Source organism: Rhinatrema bivittatum, chromosome 3 (genome assembly GCF_901001135.1).
Source record: "Rhinatrema bivittatum chromosome 3, aRhiBiv1.1, whole genome shotgun sequence".
In the NCBI taxonomy this organism is placed as follows: Eukaryota; Metazoa; Chordata; class Amphibia; order Gymnophiona; family Rhinatrematidae; genus Rhinatrema; species Rhinatrema bivittatum.
In genome coordinates this window covers 567,811,611-567,830,540 of record NC_042617.1, presented here as the reverse complement: position 1 = coordinate 567,830,540, position 18,930 = coordinate 567,811,611, and the positions used below count along the sequence as shown (strand labels likewise).

The following is an 18,930-nucleotide window of genomic DNA, read 5'->3' as shown; positions in this document are numbered from 1 at the left end:
GGTGACTTTGAGTTAAAACTGGGTTGAAACAGTAAAAGAGTGGGACCCACACAATGTTGAGACCATGGTTAGCATCTCAATTTTTTTTTGAGAGAGAGAGAGAGTGCTCTTCCTTTTTTTTTGCTGGGTTGGCACATAAATGGCTCAGTTAAGTCTGTTAATGCCTCGCATAGGTGTATTTTTCAGCTTTGTCGAAACCAGTGTCCTGAGCTCTCGTAGAAAAGACTGTCTGCATAAGCAAAACATTTTGGTTTTAAATTGGTCGGCGATGGATATTTTGTGCTTCTGCAAGGCACAATCTTCTCCCTGGGTGCAGGGGTCCATTCATTAGCTGAGAACTCTCCTCATATAAATCAGGTTGAATATTCACGACTCATTTGCTTGCCGGCAGGGAGGAGGTGAATTTCAGTATACACTGTTTCAGGGGATATTTTTGCTTAGGCACAAAATTGTTTCTGTCATTTTATGCTGCCCCCCGCCCCCAAGTTTTGTGCATTTAAATATTGTACCTCATATGCTTTTAAGCAGTAAAAATCGAAAGCCCATGAATTCTGTGGGAAAAGAAATAAACAACGATTCTGCTGAATTTACTGGGAGAAGGGCGCGAGGAAAATGTTTCTGCAGTGTATAACTTAATTTCATTTTTGTAGCCACTAAATGTAATTGCAGTTGCTCCCTTGTAGTTCGTATTAGGTATTCAGCCTTGTTGCTGACGCTGAGCAGTTTAGAAAAAAAAAAAAAGATCAAGATCGGAGAGAGATCTCCTTTTAATAATCCAAGGTAGTTCCTGTTCTAATTAAAATTTCAGCAAAGTATATAATTATCGTTTGTTCTAGAGCTATGTAAGCATCCTCGTTTTGCAGCACTTTTCGTAACAGTAAAGAAATCATTAGCATAATGTATATTTTCCATCTGAATAATATTAAACTTCGTAAAAATAGATTTAGAATCAACTGGGTGCTTTCTAACTAATTTAACCTCAATTTATGTACTCCCAACATTTCAAAAGGCAGTGAAAGTCCTTTCACCAACGTATGCACCCTGAAGAGAGTCTAATATGCCTAGTCTTACCCATACCTCCTGCTGCTCTTTGCTTTGGATATTGCTTAGGAATTATGATAGCTATTTCTCGCTCACTGGATCGCTTATTTGGAAAAAAAAAAAGGCTGGTTGGCTTTCAGAAGATAGTCTTTAAATGAGCAGATTAAGTACTGTAACTGAAAAGCTCTAAACTTGAGCCTTTTAAATCTAGCGTAGAAGGAATGATGGAAATGTTTTCTGCATATCAAATGTTTACGTATCTAGGCTCAGAAGTGTCTGTATTTTGTGTACCTTAGGTTACCATCTGGGTGGCATTTTGTTGTGGCAATTTATCCTATTTGGCTTTTCTCTTGGGTCTGTTTCCTTCCTTTCCCAAAACACCCTTGCCTCCCTTGTACAGGTGCTCCTGTTTTCCTTCAGGTCGTTGATGGTAATGCACCATCTTTGCTGTTGATAAGAAGTCTGTGTTGTCACAGAGCAGAGGAACTGTACTGTTTCTGTGTAGGCACTTTTGGTGCCGGTCATCTTTTGCCCCTACCATGTGACAGGGGCTGCCCAATGCCTTTGGTAGCCTCTGTCACATGGTAAGGGCAAAAAGTCGCTGGCGCCATTTTGACTAATGGCAGCTGTGGCCCAGGAGAGGGAGATCACTCCTGGGCCCCCTGCTAGAACACCACAGACTTTGGGTGAGTCTTGGTGTGGTCGGGAGGGGCTGTGTTGATGGGTGGCTTTATATTTATATAAATGGGAAGGGGTTTTTTTTTTTGTTTTTTTTTTAAATGTAAAATTTAAAACTAAAAAAAATGATCTGGTGGTGGACCCAAAATGTCCCACCTCCGATCCAAAGACACCATAAAATGTTTTGTGGTTAGCAACCCTAATAGGCACAAAATGGGAGAAAAACTAACGAATCTGGCCCTTAGAGTCTTATTTTTGAGTGTTTAACTATTTCCTTTCCCCTCTCTGCCCCAGCCACTATGGCTGGAGCAGGGCCTGGACAGAAGTATGATTTAAAAAGAAAAGAGCTAGAGATGTACGCAGTAAATGTTGTTGTTAAAATCCCTAAGAGACTGACACTTGTTCTGGTTAGTATGTGGAAGAGAGACTTCCAATGAAGGTTGCTACAGAAATAGGATCTGGTGAACAAGAAAGGGAACGTGCTTATCTCTGAGCCAGTAGTGTGTTAGTTGACATGCACGGTGTTACGGGGTTTCTATCTGTAGAGGAATCCTGGAACTTCTTGTGAAGAAACTGAGCAGTCCTGGCTAGGGATACGAAGCAGTTTGCTGGAGGCCTCCTGCTGTGAGTTCAGCTAGAGGCCAGAGAGTGAGTTAGTGCAGGGTTGAACAGATTGCATGATCCTTCCCATGAAGAAGGGGTTTGGGAAGGATTACATGTGAATTTGAGTGATGGTAGGCGGCAGCATCCCCCACAAAGGAGATGGGCTTGAGATGATGAAATAAAAGGTGCTTCCAATTTCTGAGGTGGCGGATCTTACATTCTCAGATGCTAGACCTTGAGGCCTTCAGGGCTGGACAGTGGCTGATGAAGTATGCTGGAGGAGCAGTAAGTAGAGAGCTTTGGGTCACCAAGAAGACTAAGGAACCCAAGTTCAGGGGAACACCGTTTCTGTCTGGGGAACCCCACAGATGCAGAAATGTAGTAAGAAGTGATGGTTTCCTGACTCTCTTCTTCAGTGAGTTTCAAGAAAGAGAGAGACCTTGGTGAGAAGCTGGAGAAGGAAAAATATCTAGGTGATCTGCTGCCGCATTGATTGGGACTAACTGTGCGTAACACCTGTGAAGGCTTTTGTGACTTGACCGAGAAGCTGCCTTTGATATTAAGCGCTGAACTGTGTTTCTCAATATTTTTTTTTTCTAACTTTCTGGACTTTGATCTCTAAAATGAATACTTTTCTCTGTTTGGAAAACCATCTGATTCTGGACAGTTGTTTTGTGGGCAAGTCTCCCCTTGGGCGTCCCAGCTTTTGCTGTGGTTTTTTGGCTGTTCCGGGGCTGCAGAAGGGTCCGCTCACTACTCTTGCAGTCACCGAAGGTGAGCCCGATGAAAGGGGGAGTTACATGTCATTTTGGTTTCTCTTAAAAAAAAAAAAAAGTGTTAACCGTCTCTACGGCTGTCCCTCGTCTTCCTCTCGGGGCACTCACACTACCATTGCAAACTGGAAGCGAATGCTGCAAGGGTGGAGGGGCCGGCATGGGGACACCCATTGCAGAGTTTCAATTTCGCCTCTGCCGCCGCCTTCGGTTCCTCTCGTTGCCATTCGCCTGCTGTTCCAGTGCAGGGGAGGCAGCGGGAGAGACAAGGGTGGGGTAGACAGCCCGCGAGTCTCCAGGAAGAACCAGAAGAATGTGACTGTGCTCGTTTCCGTTCTCCCCCCCCCCCCCCCCCCCCCCCGTCTCTCGGCTTTCCATCTCCCTCCCTCCAGCTTTTCCTTACTACTTTCCTCCATGGTCCTCCATCATCCCCATCACTTTTACCAGCCTTCCACCCCTCCTCCATGGCAGAAAGTGGGAACCGCAAGTGTATACATGCCACGGGAATAAAATCAGGGCTTGGCTCAGCCCACCTTTTTATTATGTGGTCACCCTGGGAGGGTGCCCTGTTTTGACTGAGGCATTAAATCGAGATCCCACTTACTATGTGGACTTTGGCAGTTTTTGGGGTTTTTTTGCAGACGTAGCCATGCTGCATTGTAACACAAACTGTGCATGAGTGCTTGCTGAAAGGAGAAACCGTGGCTCCAGCTTTCTGATCTGCATATCCCTTATTAAACAATTGCATATCCCCTTGGAGAAAAATGATAGATACAACTGACAAAACAGCAATAATCTTTAATGACCGTGCACACTGTTGAAACTAGATGCATTTCCTGTGAACAAATCATAGGGTTGATGTTTATGAGCCTGAAGAAACATTTATTTATCCTTTTAATAATGCAAACCAATAGTAATGCTGTAGAAAAGGTTTATTTTTAAACCTTTATATGTAGGAATATGTTGCTAGGCATGGCCTACAACTAAAATATTATAGTAATCAAGCAGGTTAAATATTAAATCTGTTATTAAAAAGATGACATCGTTTCATTCCACTCTACTTTATTGCCTTCATTTAAAATACCTCTGAAATGCCACTTTAGAATTTTTGCTTGTGATGATACATTGGAGCCTGCATGCTCTTGGACATGTTTGTATGCCAGCCTGTCCATAAAAACGTATTGGTGTTGTCCTAAGGTACATGGGGCCTTTTGTTCCTGTGCCAGCAGCAGGGCACCATTCATTAAGCTTAGAATGAACAGAGAAAGCTGTAAAGGCCAGTGGAGCCTCAGATGCAAGTCCTGCCATCATTTCCTTAATGTGTGGTTTATTTTTCATTTTTTTCCCCCCTTCTACTTGTTTCTTTGCTTTTCTTAACCTTGTCTCTTCCCATCAGCACCGTGGCACACAAGCATAGCCAGCCGTGTGTCCTAAACCCTTTAGACTATCTGTTGCCCTTATTTACTCTTTAAATGGTGTCATTACTTTTTATTTTGAAGCACACTACATCTGTGATGTACTCTTTTCCTAATGCTGGGAACATATGTTCATCCCCTTCCAGAGCCTCTCAAGACAAAGGGGGCGATACTGGGGGCTGCTGGACCATGATGCATCCCCATGGGGTTCCTTTTGGGTTTGTCTGACAATGGAAAGTGATGCTTCAGGTCACTTAGGGATATTGTGACCTGTTTATGGTCCAGAAATAATTACTAGTTACACTCTGGGCCAGATTTTAGAATCTACGCGCGGGTGTAGATTTGTACGCGCAACCCGGCAAGCACAAGTCTACGCCCAATTTTATAACATGCGCGCGCAGCCGTGCACATGTTATAAAATCCGGGGTCGGCACGCGCTGATCCCTAGGGGAGCCCCCAGCCCTACCTAAATCTCCCCCCCCCTTACCTTTATTTCTTTATTTACGCCTGCCTCTGGGCAGGCGTAGGTTGTGCACGCCAGTCGAGTGTCGGCGCGCCGGAGGCCTCGGTCCCGCCCACTACCCGCCCATTTTTTCAAGCCCCGGGACATACGTGCGTCCTGGGGCTTGCGCGCGTCGCTGAGCCTATGCAAAATAGGCTCAGTGCGCACAGGTGGGTTTTAAAAGGGTTTCGCGCGTATCCCTTTTAAAATCCGCCCCTCTGAGTGTTGTTCCAACCAAATTAATTTACTGGTGCAATAGTGAATAGTGACAGTCTGGCAGTTAATACATTTGCTTCATTTTGCATCCATGGAATCTCCCTTGACCTTAAGATTTTCTCTAAGCTGCTACAGGTATCTGAGTTTCAATTTCTTCATTTCTTGTATTCCTTTGCACAATAGCTCCTTAATTCTCTTCTACTTAAATGGTGCTGTAGTGCATGGGCATTGTCTTACTTCTCCTTCCCTGAGTTTTAGTACTAGGTGGATTCTGGAGTCAACAGCTAGTCCTAGATCTCTTCCTAAACAGTTTGCAGAGGTTCTCTTTCTCTTCCCTTGGAGACCAACCCCGGAATATAGATCTTTACTCCCTCAGAGTGGAGAAATTCCAATGCCCAGATGATAAATACAAGAATTAAAAGTTACAGTGAGTAAAGCAAGTGTACTACTGCAGTGAGGCTGACTGTGAGGCACCACAATCCTCCTTCCCCAAGCTTCAAATTAAGTCTTCTGGAACCTTCCCTCAGATCATTATACTAAAACCCATGGTTAAACCATTGAGGTCATGCCTATGGTGGAGTGCTGTAGCAAATGGTCTGGCCCACTACACTATTCTTCCAACTTCAACATGTCCTAGGGGGTAAGACAAGAAACCCGTGGGCCTTTACAGATATTTTGTTCTGTTACATATCCCAGCAGTCATGAACTGTGGGCACTAATACTCAGGTAATGTAATTGAGACCAAGATCAACAAATGAGAGCCAAAATATGCTATCTCAAACTCAACAATAATACTCATGAAAAGAGATAGCTATTACAAATTCAACAAGCAAGCACTGTTCCCACAGATATAGTAATGAAAGGATGTCAGCAAACTGAGAACAATATTACACCTCAACAAGTCCTAGATGGGTCAACAGTGGACAACCCTGACCTCTCTATCATCCATTCTAAAAGTTCAAGTAATCGCATAACCATATTTTTGAAAAAAATGTTTTTGAATTGCAAATAAATCAATGAGTCAGTTTATTCAAAAGCAAGCTCAAAGAATGTAATGCGACATAATTCCACAGTTGTGGGATTATGGTGCATTGTATTAACCATGATTGTATAATAATGCCTCATTACATTCTTTGAATTTGCTTTTGAATGAACTTTGACTCATGTTGACTTTTATCTGCAATTAATTTAAAAAAAACAAACTATGGTTATGCGGTTAATTGAACTTTTATTTTTATTTTTAATTTATTTAAGTTTTTTTTTATATACCAACATTCAGGACGATAGTCCCATCATGCTGGTTCACAAGAAACAGGAGTGCAATAATAATAAAACTTTACAATTTGAACAATAGTGCAGAAAAGCAGTTACATATAACAAGGATGTTATATATAGGATGTTATATATAACAAGGATGTTATATATAGGGTGGATGATAGAACTGGGTTGCTTGTTATTGACCCGTGTGGGTCTTATTGAGGTGTAGTATTGTTCCTAGCTTGCAGACGCCCTTTTATTACTACATCTGTGAGAACGATACTGTTTTGTTGAATTTGTGATACCTATCTCTTTTTGCGCATATGTAATTGAGACCAACAGTTTCAAACCAGAAGTTGCATCATAGCACTTCCTGTCTTGCTGCCTCCTCCTTCTGCAGTGGTCCTTCCCACTCGGTCTTCTGGTTTCAGGTGAGTAAGGCTTGCAGCAATTCCCACAGCATATTGCTTCTGGGTTGTGAAAGAAAAAAATATTGCTGTCCTAGCAGGCTCAGCCGTGACACTGCCAGTGCTCCTGGCTGTGAAGGAAGGATGTCCTATGTGGGAGTTCTTAATAGCAGCCATCTTGATAGAATAACTGTGTTGTGGGTCCAGGCAGGTACCATATCAGAGCCTGGTTATGGAAGCTGTAGAAATGTAATGAAGGCCAGGAATTTTTTATTTTTTGCATATGAATTTAATTGTGAATTGCGGGACTATGCCACTTGTGAGTCAAATCCCTTAAGATAAAAATAAAGTATAAGAATCACAATTTTTTCTAACCAATAAAGGGGGAAAAGTTGCTTTTTTGCAACTTAAATTTAAGCATTTTACTAGGATCTTGGTAGGGTCTACTGATACTTGTTTCGATAGGCTTACTAAACAAGGAAGTTCTGTATAGATACACATGAGAGACCGTTTCTGCTCCTTGAAGTTTACAGTCTAGTAGTGACCTAGCCAAGACAAATAAATACATTTCCTGAAGCCTCTTATTTCAGTAAACATGATTAAAATCAACAAGGATATGCTCATGGAGTGCTAGGATTTAAGGTTTAAAAGCAACTTTAAAAATGTGGGTTTTAGGCCGGAGTTGAATGGCCAGAGAGGTGCTTGACATCAAGTCATGAAGTATATTCTAGGCATTCTATTCCAGAAAGGTAGAAAGTGTGGACTGAGTTCCTGGTGACAGAGGAGAGGTAAAAGGAGAGCCAAGATAGGTTGGAGTTCCAAAATCGAAGTAAAGACAGAGTGGCAAGTAGTAGATGGTGATCAGTGGTATCAAAGGCAGCAGATAAGTCAAGGAGGATGAGAATTCAGCAAAGGTCTCTGGGCTTAGCCATAACAAGGTTGCTGGAGACTTTGACAAAGGTGTCTCCATGTAATGTAAGGGGCAGAAGCCAGACTGGAATGAATCACAATGGCTTGAGATGTATGAAAATCAAGGCAGTTGAGGTAACAGCATGCTTGGATGTGAAAGGAAGAAGGGAAGTGGGACAATAGTTAGGGCAAGTAGAGTCCTCAGTCTAGTGAAGGGTTTCTTTTTTATGAGTGATGTGATCACAATATGTTTAAAGGCATCCTAAATAGTTGCAGTAGAAAATGATAGACTGAGGATGTGACAGATGCAGGGGATATCTGCAGGAGAAATAGCGCTGAGGAGTTTAGTGAACTGGGGTCAGACTGACAAGTAGTAAGTTTGGAGGAAGAGAGGGGATGGGCATTATCAGTCTCCATGATTTCAGAAAATGAAGACAGGCTGGCAGGAGCTAAGAGAAGAGGACATGAATGAAAAGGGACCTGCTGGAGAACTCAAGATTAATCTTGTGAAATTTGTCATGGAATTAGCCATTGGGCAGAGAGTGAAGGAGGGCTGAAGAAGGGGGAAGTCTGAGAGAGGTGAATATGGTGAAGAGATGGTAGGAATTGGTGGCAAGTCATTTGTCAGATGGATGCAAATACCTCAGTAGGCCAGAAGGAAGTAAGCAGTAATCTAAAAGTAGAGGAAGTCAGAATGGGAACAATATTTAAGCTAGAGATGCTCTGCAGAGCCAGTGGAAAAACAAAGGAAATTACCTTTGTAGGTAAGCCAGAATGGGATCTGGTATGCCTTACAGAATGGGAGAAGTGTGGGCCAAAATTGTCCAAAGGAAAGTATAGTTTTGTAACACAAAATTGCCTTAACAGACTCTAATAAAGTAGGACAGGAGGCAAGTAATGAAGCAGTAGTGAAGAGGATGGAAGGGTCTCAACAGCCTGGAGATTTCTAAAAGTACTGGTGGTGACATTATGGAAGATGGTGGCTAAGTGTAAAGTTTATCAGAGGATGGTCCGAGGGGAACAGAGTGGATAAGCTAGAAAGAGAGCAGTTGAAAGAGTCAAGACAACTTTATTTGCCCCTTCTCAGGAGCTCCAAGCAAGGTACAAAGAAAAAAATGTATGATATGGAGATATAAATTAACACATATTTAAATAACAAACTAGATCACTAAGCAGTATTATACAACTGAAGACCAATATACAGTTTCCTTACAAATACACATTAAAATAAGGAGGAAAGAACTAGATGAAGGTAGTGATAGGGACTGGTAAAGCTCAGAGTTCAAATGAGGAAGTTAAGGCAAGGAGCTCTGAGGCATAAGAGTCAGAGGTAATCAAAGTGGAGATTAAAATCCCCAGAATATGGCAAGCAGAGAATGGGTCAAGGAAGAAGGAAACTCAAGAACCAAAATCCAGTGGGGAAGAAATAGGGATCAATAGATGAGTGCTACCTGGAGAAATTGGAGGGTGATGAAGCAGATGACATGGACCTCAAAGATAGGAAAGGAATAGGGATAAGATGTTGAAACCTGCATGAGAAAGAGAGTAGCAGCTCACCACTACGGTCTAGTGAGTAAAGGGTCTTGGAGAAAAGAGAGCTTCATAACGGAGATCAGCAACTGAAGCAGAATTTTCCGAGGTGAGCCAGATCTAAGTCAGAGCGAGAAGATGGAGGGCATGAGAGAGAAGTCATGAATATAGGCAAGCTTGTTTGAAATTGAATGTTTATTCCATCGGGAACATAAGAGAAAAGAGGGGGATGGGGATGATATCTATAGATAGGATTAGAGTTGCCTTGAAGAGCAAGGAATTCGACTGATATATCAAACTAAGAAGATAAGAAAGAACAAAGGGCATTGAGGTGAGTGGCAGATCTACTTCAGAGAGTGAAGATGGCAGGATGGAAAGGAGAAACTGTTGTAACAAAGTAGAAGAGAGATTGGACAAGGAGTTGGAGTTGGAGATTGTAACAAAGAATGGCACATAGTGGATTCAGTGTTTGGAATGATTTGCAATTTGGGAACAGGTTTGGAAACGGTGAATATGAAGAAGATGCATAGTGGAGCCATAGGAAACAAACAATAAAAATGGCGCTGACTTGAGGTAGCTGACATATCTTGTTAGAAAATTGAATTGTGGTGATTCTTTTAGCCCTTTGACAGTAAGAGTGCAGTGTGGTAAAAGCTAAAACCCAGATAGACCATGCCATACTCAAGCATCCAGAGCCAAGGCAGCTTGGACTAATGTGCAGACGAGCTGGAATCTTCTAAATTGCAAATCACTCCTTGATTAAGATGAGCCCTCTGGTTTGTTCTCTCTGGAATCATGAGTCCCAGGTATAGGGATAAACCGACAAAAAGCATGGAAGGATCCATAATAGTGTGAGTGAGAGTAAAGAAAGCTAGAAATCAAGTAGTCAGTAGTAATACAACATAATAGGAAAGTGGGCAGATTAGATGGACTGTCATCTTTATCTGCCATCATAATTTCTCTGTTTATGCAGACTTAGCATTCCTCAGTGGATGAAGAGATGAGCTAAAAAAAATATATGATCTAGGTTTGTAATCGTAAAGCCCCATCTATAATTTTAGGACTTTTATATAGATGGTCTTCATCAGAACACGACAGTAGAATCTGATAGCATCCCTGGAAAAAGAGGGAAAATGGCAACATCCTTTATAGGATCAAGGACACTTTGAGGTCCATGTTCAAACAATTTGCTCAGCTAAGTTTAGGATTTAGCCAGACAAATCTAAGGTTTAAATATTTCCCCCCACTGACTGGGTAAGTTTTAGCTAAGTGTAAAAGAGGCGATGCAAGGGCATTCTGCGGCAGGGCTTAAACGTAGCCAGGTAGTGCTGAATAAGGTCAGCCAGCTAAGTCTAGTCCTGGTGATCAGTCCTAAGGTATCAGGACAGATAACTTAGAACTTAACCGGCTATATAAAAAAAAAAAATATATATATATATATATATATCCGGTAAGAAATTATGAAAAAAAGATTCTTCATTATCAGGCTCTTCCCACACTACCCTTCTACCTCCCTCTACCCCAAAAGAATGCAACACCCTATGGGATATATAATCCAATCCCAGCTCCCTCCCTCACCCCAAAAGAAATTAACATCGTGGGCCAATAACCCCCTCCTCTCCCAACCAGCAATTAAAATGAAAAGAATGGCTCCAAGCTTTCCCATGTCATCTGGATCCTCCCCCAAACCCCTGAGGCTGTTCTGGGAGCCAGTCGTGTTTATACCGTGATCCTGGGGGCCTCCTCTGTTGCTGTTAGAGCACAAGGGTTTGCCTGCCTTAGGAGTCTGAGGGGGGTTTGGGGTTGTGTGATAGGGTAGGGGTGGAGAAGAGAACCTGGAACCTTTTTCTCAATTTGAATTGCTTGTTGGGGGGAAGAGGGGGGCATTGTATTGCTCTGTCCCATGATAATAAACTATTTTGGGGGTGAGAAAGGAGTTGGGATCAAGTGCTATGTTCCCATAGGTGTTTCATTCTTTTGTGGGGTAGAGGGGTAGCACAGGAAGGGCCATTGGCTGAGAGGGGGGGTCTTATTTTTTTAATTAATTGGCTATAAACTTAATAATTTGAGTTGATATTTTCATTGAATTTAAACCCTTTGATTGAAGTACCCGCTCATAGAGCCAGACATATTTTGGGCCAGATCTCCGTTTCTGATGTTTCTCGCAGTTGGTTTGTTAGGGGAGATATCAAGGTGGAAGGGAGGGCCTTGGACAGATCATAGTTTTGTCACCTTATCGTTTTGGTGCTCAGGAAGAAGTAATGCTTAGAGATTAGATCTTCTTTGGATGAGGGTACATTTTTAATGGCATGGGTAAATCTGAAGGGGAGATTGTTCAGGACTCTGTGGAGTCCTTTGCTCTTTCTTTCCTCGATACTCTGGGAGAGGTTGCTTGTAAAGTTGTCCCGATACAGAAAAAATAAATTAAAATAAATAAAGTGGGGCGGGTACCGTGGTATAATGGGAATTTATATGATGAAAAGAGACTTGTTAGAAAAGCAGAGAATAGATGGCGTAAAGGGCCATCTGTTGAGCATCAGAGGTTATATCAGGAAGCACGAAGACGTTATAGGGCTCAAGTGAATTCCGCCCATAAAGTTTTTTTCTCTGATAAGTTACAATCCTCATTAAATCATCCGAAGGAATTATTTAGTATAATTAATGGACTTATAAAACCATCTGATAGGGCACAACTGCAGCCTGGGTTCACAGCCCAAGATTTTCTGGATCATTGTACTGTATATCTAAATCAGATTACTGGCTTAGGAGTCTGAGGGGGGGGTTTGGGGTTGTGTGGGAGGGTGGTGGCATTGTGATAGGATAGGGGTGGAGAAGCGAACCTGGAAAATAGTCTTCAGATGTGGAATTCTAGTATGGTAACTGATATTTGTGAGACTAAATGAGATCCATTTAACTTGTATCTGAAAAAGAAGTGGAGCCAATTGAAGCTGAGTTTTGAGTTCAACTGCTCCTTGGATCCATGCCCTCAATTAAAGGATGTTTGCTGGTATCCTGCTTGATCTGGTAAACATTTCCCTATTAGAGGCTCTGGTCCCTATTGGATCTTAAGTTTGCCTAGTATTTAAGAAAGGGAATGGGGGTTCAGACCAATATGGGGCTCATAGGCCGATTTCCAGTTTAATATCATTGGGGAAGGTTTTAGAAACAGTAGTTTTTAAACAGTTGTAGGATTCTTTTGGATAGGAATAATATCCTTCATGAGAATCAATGCAGCTTTAAACAGCATCAAAGCACGGAAACAGCTCTGGTTACAGTTAATGACTTTTTTACTGCAGAAGATGGATTTGGGGGCAGGTGTAGTTACTATGTATTTAGATATTTCATCAGCATTTGGCTCGATTGTTCATCTGTTGTTAATGGATTTGCTGAAGGATCTGGGTTTTGGAGGGGAGGTTTATTTGAAGTTCCAATCTTTTTTTTAGAATCTAGGTAACAAGAAGTCAAGTTTAACGCTAATACATCTGATTTGGTTTGTATTTGTGGTGGGTGTACCACAGGGGGTCTGTACTCTTGCCCTCCCTATTTAATATTTGTTATCTCTATGCTCATTATTGAGCTTTTTTGATATTTTCTTTAGATGCTATGCGGTTGATGATAGACAGTGTTTTCCTAGTTCGGGTGATTGCGCTTTTCTTTTTTTTCTCAGATTATTCGATGTTAGATGGCAGTTGGGGAATGGATGGGCTCCAATGGACTTGTTTTGAACTTTGCGAAATCCAAGGCTTTATGGATTTTCAGAAGGCCAAAACCAAAAGATTTACCAACCATTGTAGTCAATGGGGAACTAATCCCTTTTGCGGATCAGTTGAAAAACCTGGCGGTTATGTTTGACACCAGTTTAGGTTTTAAAGCTCAGTTGCGCACTATTTCTTCTGGTTATTATAAGCTTACGGATAGACTTTAAAAGCCCCCCCGTGCACCAAATAAGGGAGATGTGTGTCTCCAGGGCCGGCACATGACGCGTGTATTTTAAGAAGTGGCCATGGGCGTGCATCTCTCCCAGTGCGTGCACAAAAGAAAAAGTCCAAAAAAGGGGCGGGACATGGATGTTTCTGAAATTTAAATGGTAACCATCGCATGAATATTTACATGCACAAGCGCGTGCCAGGGTCCCCTACCGCGTAGCTTTATTTCAGCTATAGATGGCATGTAAGTTATTAAAAAAAACCAAACCAAACAAAAAACCCCAAGGCTAATCAATAAGGTATTAGGGGTTGGGGCAAGTAGGTAAAAGAAGTTAGTTGGGGGAGTTAGTCATATCCTATATCCAGGCAAAGTGGGAACAAACTGGTTTAACTGGTAATTGCTTCAGTGCGCGTGTATATTAACCCCCCCCCCCACACACACACACACACTTACGTGGTAGAAGCAGCACATGCGTGCATCCATATAAAATGGCGCGCACGTTTACATGCATCCGGCCGATTTTATAAGATGGCTGTGTCCATGGGTGCGAGCTGGCATATGTACATTCGTGTACGCCCGAGCGGCTGTTTTAAAGTTACTGTCCCTGGCTTTTATGTCATTTAAGACCTATTTTGGATGTGGCTGACTTTAGAGTGGTAGCTCAAGCTTTTATTTTATCGTCAGTGGACTACGATAACTCACTGAAAATAGTCTGCATGTTACTGCAGCTGTTGCAAAATTCTGCAGCGTGTTTAGTCACAAAAAGACTATTACAGGAGCACGTCGCCCCCCAGTTGCATATTGGGTAAAATGTAAAACATTGATTATAGTTTTTAAAGCTTTCAAAGGGGATTGTTCTTCCTATTTTACACAAATGTTCCTTCAAATGTTTTATCAGCCATCTTGTTATTTACAATCTGCTACCCAACAGTTTTTAGTGGTTACAACTTTGGGGGAAACTGGGCTACAGGTTACAAGGAAAAGAGCTTTGTTATTAATTGGTCCTACAGTATGGAATGACTTTCCCTTGGAATTGCAGATGATGCCTGATTTGAAGTTTAGGAAACAGTTGAAGATGTTGTTTAAGGAAGCATTTGATTGATAATCTGTCTTACTGAAAAAACTGTTTTAAATGATTGTATGTGATTTTATTGCTGTATATTAAGGTCTGATCCACTTAGCCTGATTGTTTTTGTTCTGATTATAAGCAGAAAAAAAATTGTTTTAAATAAAATAAATGAATATAGCTGGTTAAGTTCCCCATTATCCGGGTAAATACACCAGGATAACTTTGGGCCGTGTATATTCACCAGGAGACTTAGCCAAAACAACTTGTCACAGATATTCAGCAGCACAACTTTAGCCGGATGACTTGTCTGCTCCCTGGCTTACAGGATATGGACCTCTTCCATTTTCCTCTGATTTTTCTAGCATCTTATCCAGTAAGGTTCCATCCATGGGGAAAATAGCCAGATACTGGACAAGATTTACAGTCGTAGCCCTGGCTTGCCTTGGGATTGTATCTTTGATAGTCTGTCTCTTCTCTCCAAAGATCTGCTAGAAACGCAGCCCCTGCAGGAGGCAGACGAAGACCTCACCACAGAGGCAGATATCACCGAAGTGATTTCCGAGGAAGAGCGAGAGGACCTGAAGGTTGAGCTAGACAAGGTACAGCTCTGCAGCAATGTTGGCCTGTGCTAAATGTTCCCATTCTCTCTTGGACGTCTGACATATTAATAGCAAGAGAAAAAGTACAAGCTGTGCTGTAATTGCCTTTCACTCAGTAAAATTATATTGGAAACCTGGATAATGAAGAATTCAGAGAATAGTAAAACCCCGGCAGGAGTTCTGGTTTTGTGCTGGTGACACATATGGCAGTGCTTCATTGGTTTTTTTTTTTTTTTTCTGTGTAAGCTTTTCTTTTCTTCCCATGTGCTCATGGCAATTCTGTGTGAATATTAGTAAAATATTAGAACAGGCTGTCATCTTTTTGAATTAATATTTTTTAAACTTTTAAGTTGTCTGAAATGAAAATAAAATGTCTACAAAATGTCTTCTGCATCCAAGAGCAAACTCTCTGCTTGCCTGTCTTATTTTGTTTTGTGCAATTCATGTCTTTCAGCAACTGCCCATTCATGTACAGCATTGTGTACTGTATGTTTGTTTTTTTTCTAAATAATTCTAATCTTCTGTATCTACGCATTAATCCTTGTACCTTCTGCCTGGACAGGTAACGTGGCATCTTTGCTCATGTGCTATTTCACCTGCCTTTGTGCTAAACAGGAAGAATGAATTAGAAAGAGCTCACAGATCTTTATTTTATTTTTATAAGTGGTGGCAATAGAGGATATAAGTTGCTTTGTGTGACATCCCACAGAGGAGGTTGTCTACCACTTTACCTCGGCTGCATTCATTTGCCTATCTCTAGGCAATGGCAGTATAGCAGTTGGAGATGCAGGACCACATCTGATAAGGTGGAGAACCACCAAAATGGGCCTGGTGATCAGTATTAAACCATACATAGAGAATGAAGTAGCTAAAGATATATTCTCTCTTAAAGGAAGAAGGGAAAGGGGAAAATGATACAAACATTCAAATATCTAGTAGGCTTCAATGAAGTATTAGTCAATGTAGTGTTTTCCATCATACGAAGCTGAAGGGAGAGACGCTCAAAAGGAATGTGAGAAAACACTTTTCTTAGCATTCAGATAGGTGGATCCACGACCAGTGGGTTATGCACCTCTACCAGCAGATGGAGATGGAGCAAAGCTGATGTCACGGTATATATACCCCTGCACTGATATCAGCCTGCCAGTATTCTCAGTCTCCAGCAGATGGTGGATGTGCATCTCCCTACTCGGGATTGCGTTAAGTTTTTTATAGAAGGAGAAAAGAAGAAAGAAGATTTTGCGCCACTCTCCTGTAGTGATACCATAGGGGCCTCTCCCTCAAGTAGAGTTTCCTGAGGTGATTTCTTCGGACCCTTCCCTCAGGTGAGTGCCTTGGTCCAGTAGCTGGTTTTTGCTGGCATGGACTTAGCTGTAAAAACCCCCAAAAAACAACAACCTGAAAGGCAAGTGGGTAAAGGAAGCCAAGTCAGCAGTGAAGGTATATGCCCCCTCCCCCAGCAGCCGGAGACTGACTCTGTACTCTGCCACAACAGGCTGAGCTCAGGTAATTAGTATTTTATTTAAAAAAATAAAAGAGGGGGAGTTGATTTTAGGGATTCCGTTCCGATCTCTATGCTTGGCGCACCAATCCAACATCTGTTCCCACCTCCAAGGGAGCTTGGGGGGACTCGGGCAGCTTGGCGGGTTAAGCAGCCTTTTCGGCTAGGCCCCACTCTCAAGCTTAGATTTTTCGCTGTATGGTAGGCCGCGGCAGCGTTTGCGCTCCTCTTCTTTATGCAAAAGGCTGCCCTCTTCAGGTACGTTGCTTTGCGCTTGCACGCCTGGCTGTGTGTCTAGTGCGCCTAGCTGGGTGCTCAGTTGGGCGCATAGAGGAGCCTACCTGGGTGTTCGGTTGTGCATGCAGGGGCATCAAGTTGAACGCACAATGGTGCGCTTCAGAGCGCTTAACTTGGTCATTTACCTGAATAGTACATAGGTACCTAATTTTGGGGTGCCTAATTTTTTTTTTTTTTTTTACAAGCGCCTATTGCGAGCACAGCTGGGCACACACTTCTTAGATGCCTGTTTAGAGCGAGCTGACAAATGACTAAGGCGCCGATAGCAAAGAAGCCTAAGCACTTTACCCTTTGTGCTGCTTGCCATATTTGCTATACACACACCCAGAGGAACTCAACAACTTGTAATCCTACAAAACATTTTTATTAAATGTGTACAAACATTAAACTCATGACTTTTAATACATAAGACCATCTATATGAACGGTGCTTGCCTTTATAATAAAACTACATACTCCATGCATTACCCTCCATTCATACTCTACTCATCCATACCCAACCATAACACTCACCATCCCTAAAAATGACCAACATGATCAGTTATTATACATAATTATGCACAGATTAGCCTTTCATGATGTGTAGCCACGCTACCTCCACATATTTTACAAAATACAAAACAACGCAGTTGCTTCAGCATGTAAGTTTCATAACACCCTGGGTGTTATGAAACCTGGGTGTTATGAAACTTACATGCTGAAGCAACTGCGTTGTTTTGTATTATTGTGATTATTGTAAAATATGTGGAGGTAGCGTGGCTATACATCATGAAAGGCTAATCTGTGCATAATTCATGTATAATAACTGATCATGTTGGTCATTTTTAGGGATGGTGAGTGTTATGGTTGGGTATGGATGAGTAGAGTATGAATGGAGGGTAATGCATGGAGTATGTAGTTTTATTATAAAGGCAAGCACCGTTCATATAGATGGTCTTATGTATTAAAAGTCATGAGTTTAATGTTTGTACACATTTAATAAAAATGTTTTGTAGGATAGCAAGTTGTTGAGTTCCTCTGGGTGTGTGTATAGTGAATATCCAATAACAGAGGTAGTGCACTAATATTATTTACCTGTTGAGCTTGCCATATTTGGGCATCTCAGCATGGTGTTCCCTCTAACTTGTGTCAGCACTGTTTGGAGGCTCAGGGAGACTTGTGTCTGCATCTGATTTTGCTAAAGCTGGTTCTTTCCAGCATGTTGCAGAAATGGAAAAAGAGTTGCCAGAGGTTTTGCCTGGAATTGGGGAACCCCTAACTGGTTTGTCAGCGGGGGATGGTAGTTCAGTGAGTGCAGGACTGATGCCCCCTGGTTTTGGCATGGAACCCTCTGCCTTTTCTTGGGTGGAATTCTTTCAAGGGCTGCAGTTCTTTCTTTAGGTACAGTTGTTTGGCCCCGGCCAATCTTAACAATTTCAGGATCACAGGCTGCAGATTCCCGTGTACCTGGTGCTGCAGGTAAGCATCGGAATATGTCTAGACTTGCTGCGGGTCACGCCTATAGGGACCCAGATGGTATGGATGATGACTATCCTTATTCACTGGAAGATGGGGGAAATTCCTCTGGGTCTGGAGCCGTATAGAACTATGTAAAAGCTTCATTTAGAAGACAAACCTCAGAAAATCCACACTAGAGTGAAACTGTTTACATGTATTAGTTGTGGTAAAAGCTTCAGGAGAAAGGAAGACCTCATGTGAAACCAGAGAATCCATGCAGACTGCAAACCATTTAATTGTACTCGATCAATAAGAGAAACATGGAGGTAACCTGCACAGAGCGGCAGTTACTACCTTGGGAAGCTTGCTGGGCAGACTAGATGGACCATTTTGGTCTTTTTCTGCCGTCATTACTATGTTACTATGAGTTACCGGCTCTGATTTCCCAGATATTGAAGATGCTGGGGGTTGATTCCATGTCTGAGCGAAAGAGAGATCCCATTTTGATTTCTTTGCATAAAGCTTCATGTTTCTTCCCTATTATGGAGGCTATTCAAGAATTGATAGATCTTGAAATTTAATGTGGACAAGTGCAAGGTGTTGCATATATGGAAAAATAACCCTTGCTGTAGTTACACGATGTTAGGTTCCATATTAGGAGCTACCACCCAGGATAAAGATCTTGGCATCATAGTGGATAATACTTTAAAATCGTCGGCTCAGTGTGCTGCAGCAGTCAAAAAAGCAAATAGAATGTTAGGAATTATTAG

The 18,930-nt window shown here is 42.0% G+C and overlaps 1 protein-coding gene across 1 annotated transcript in view; it reads left to right on the top strand.

The window, feature by feature from the left end:
• Positions 1-18,930, top strand: part of TPD52L1 (TPD52 like 1) — a 167,726-nt gene that overhangs the window by 44,156 nt on the left and 104,640 nt on the right. Inside the window, exon 2 of the mRNA XM_029596537.1 lies at positions 14,811-14,926. Coding sequence (XP_029452397.1) covers positions 14,811-14,926 — 116 coding nt within the window. The remainder of the gene's footprint in view (positions 1-14,810; positions 14,927-18,930) is intronic.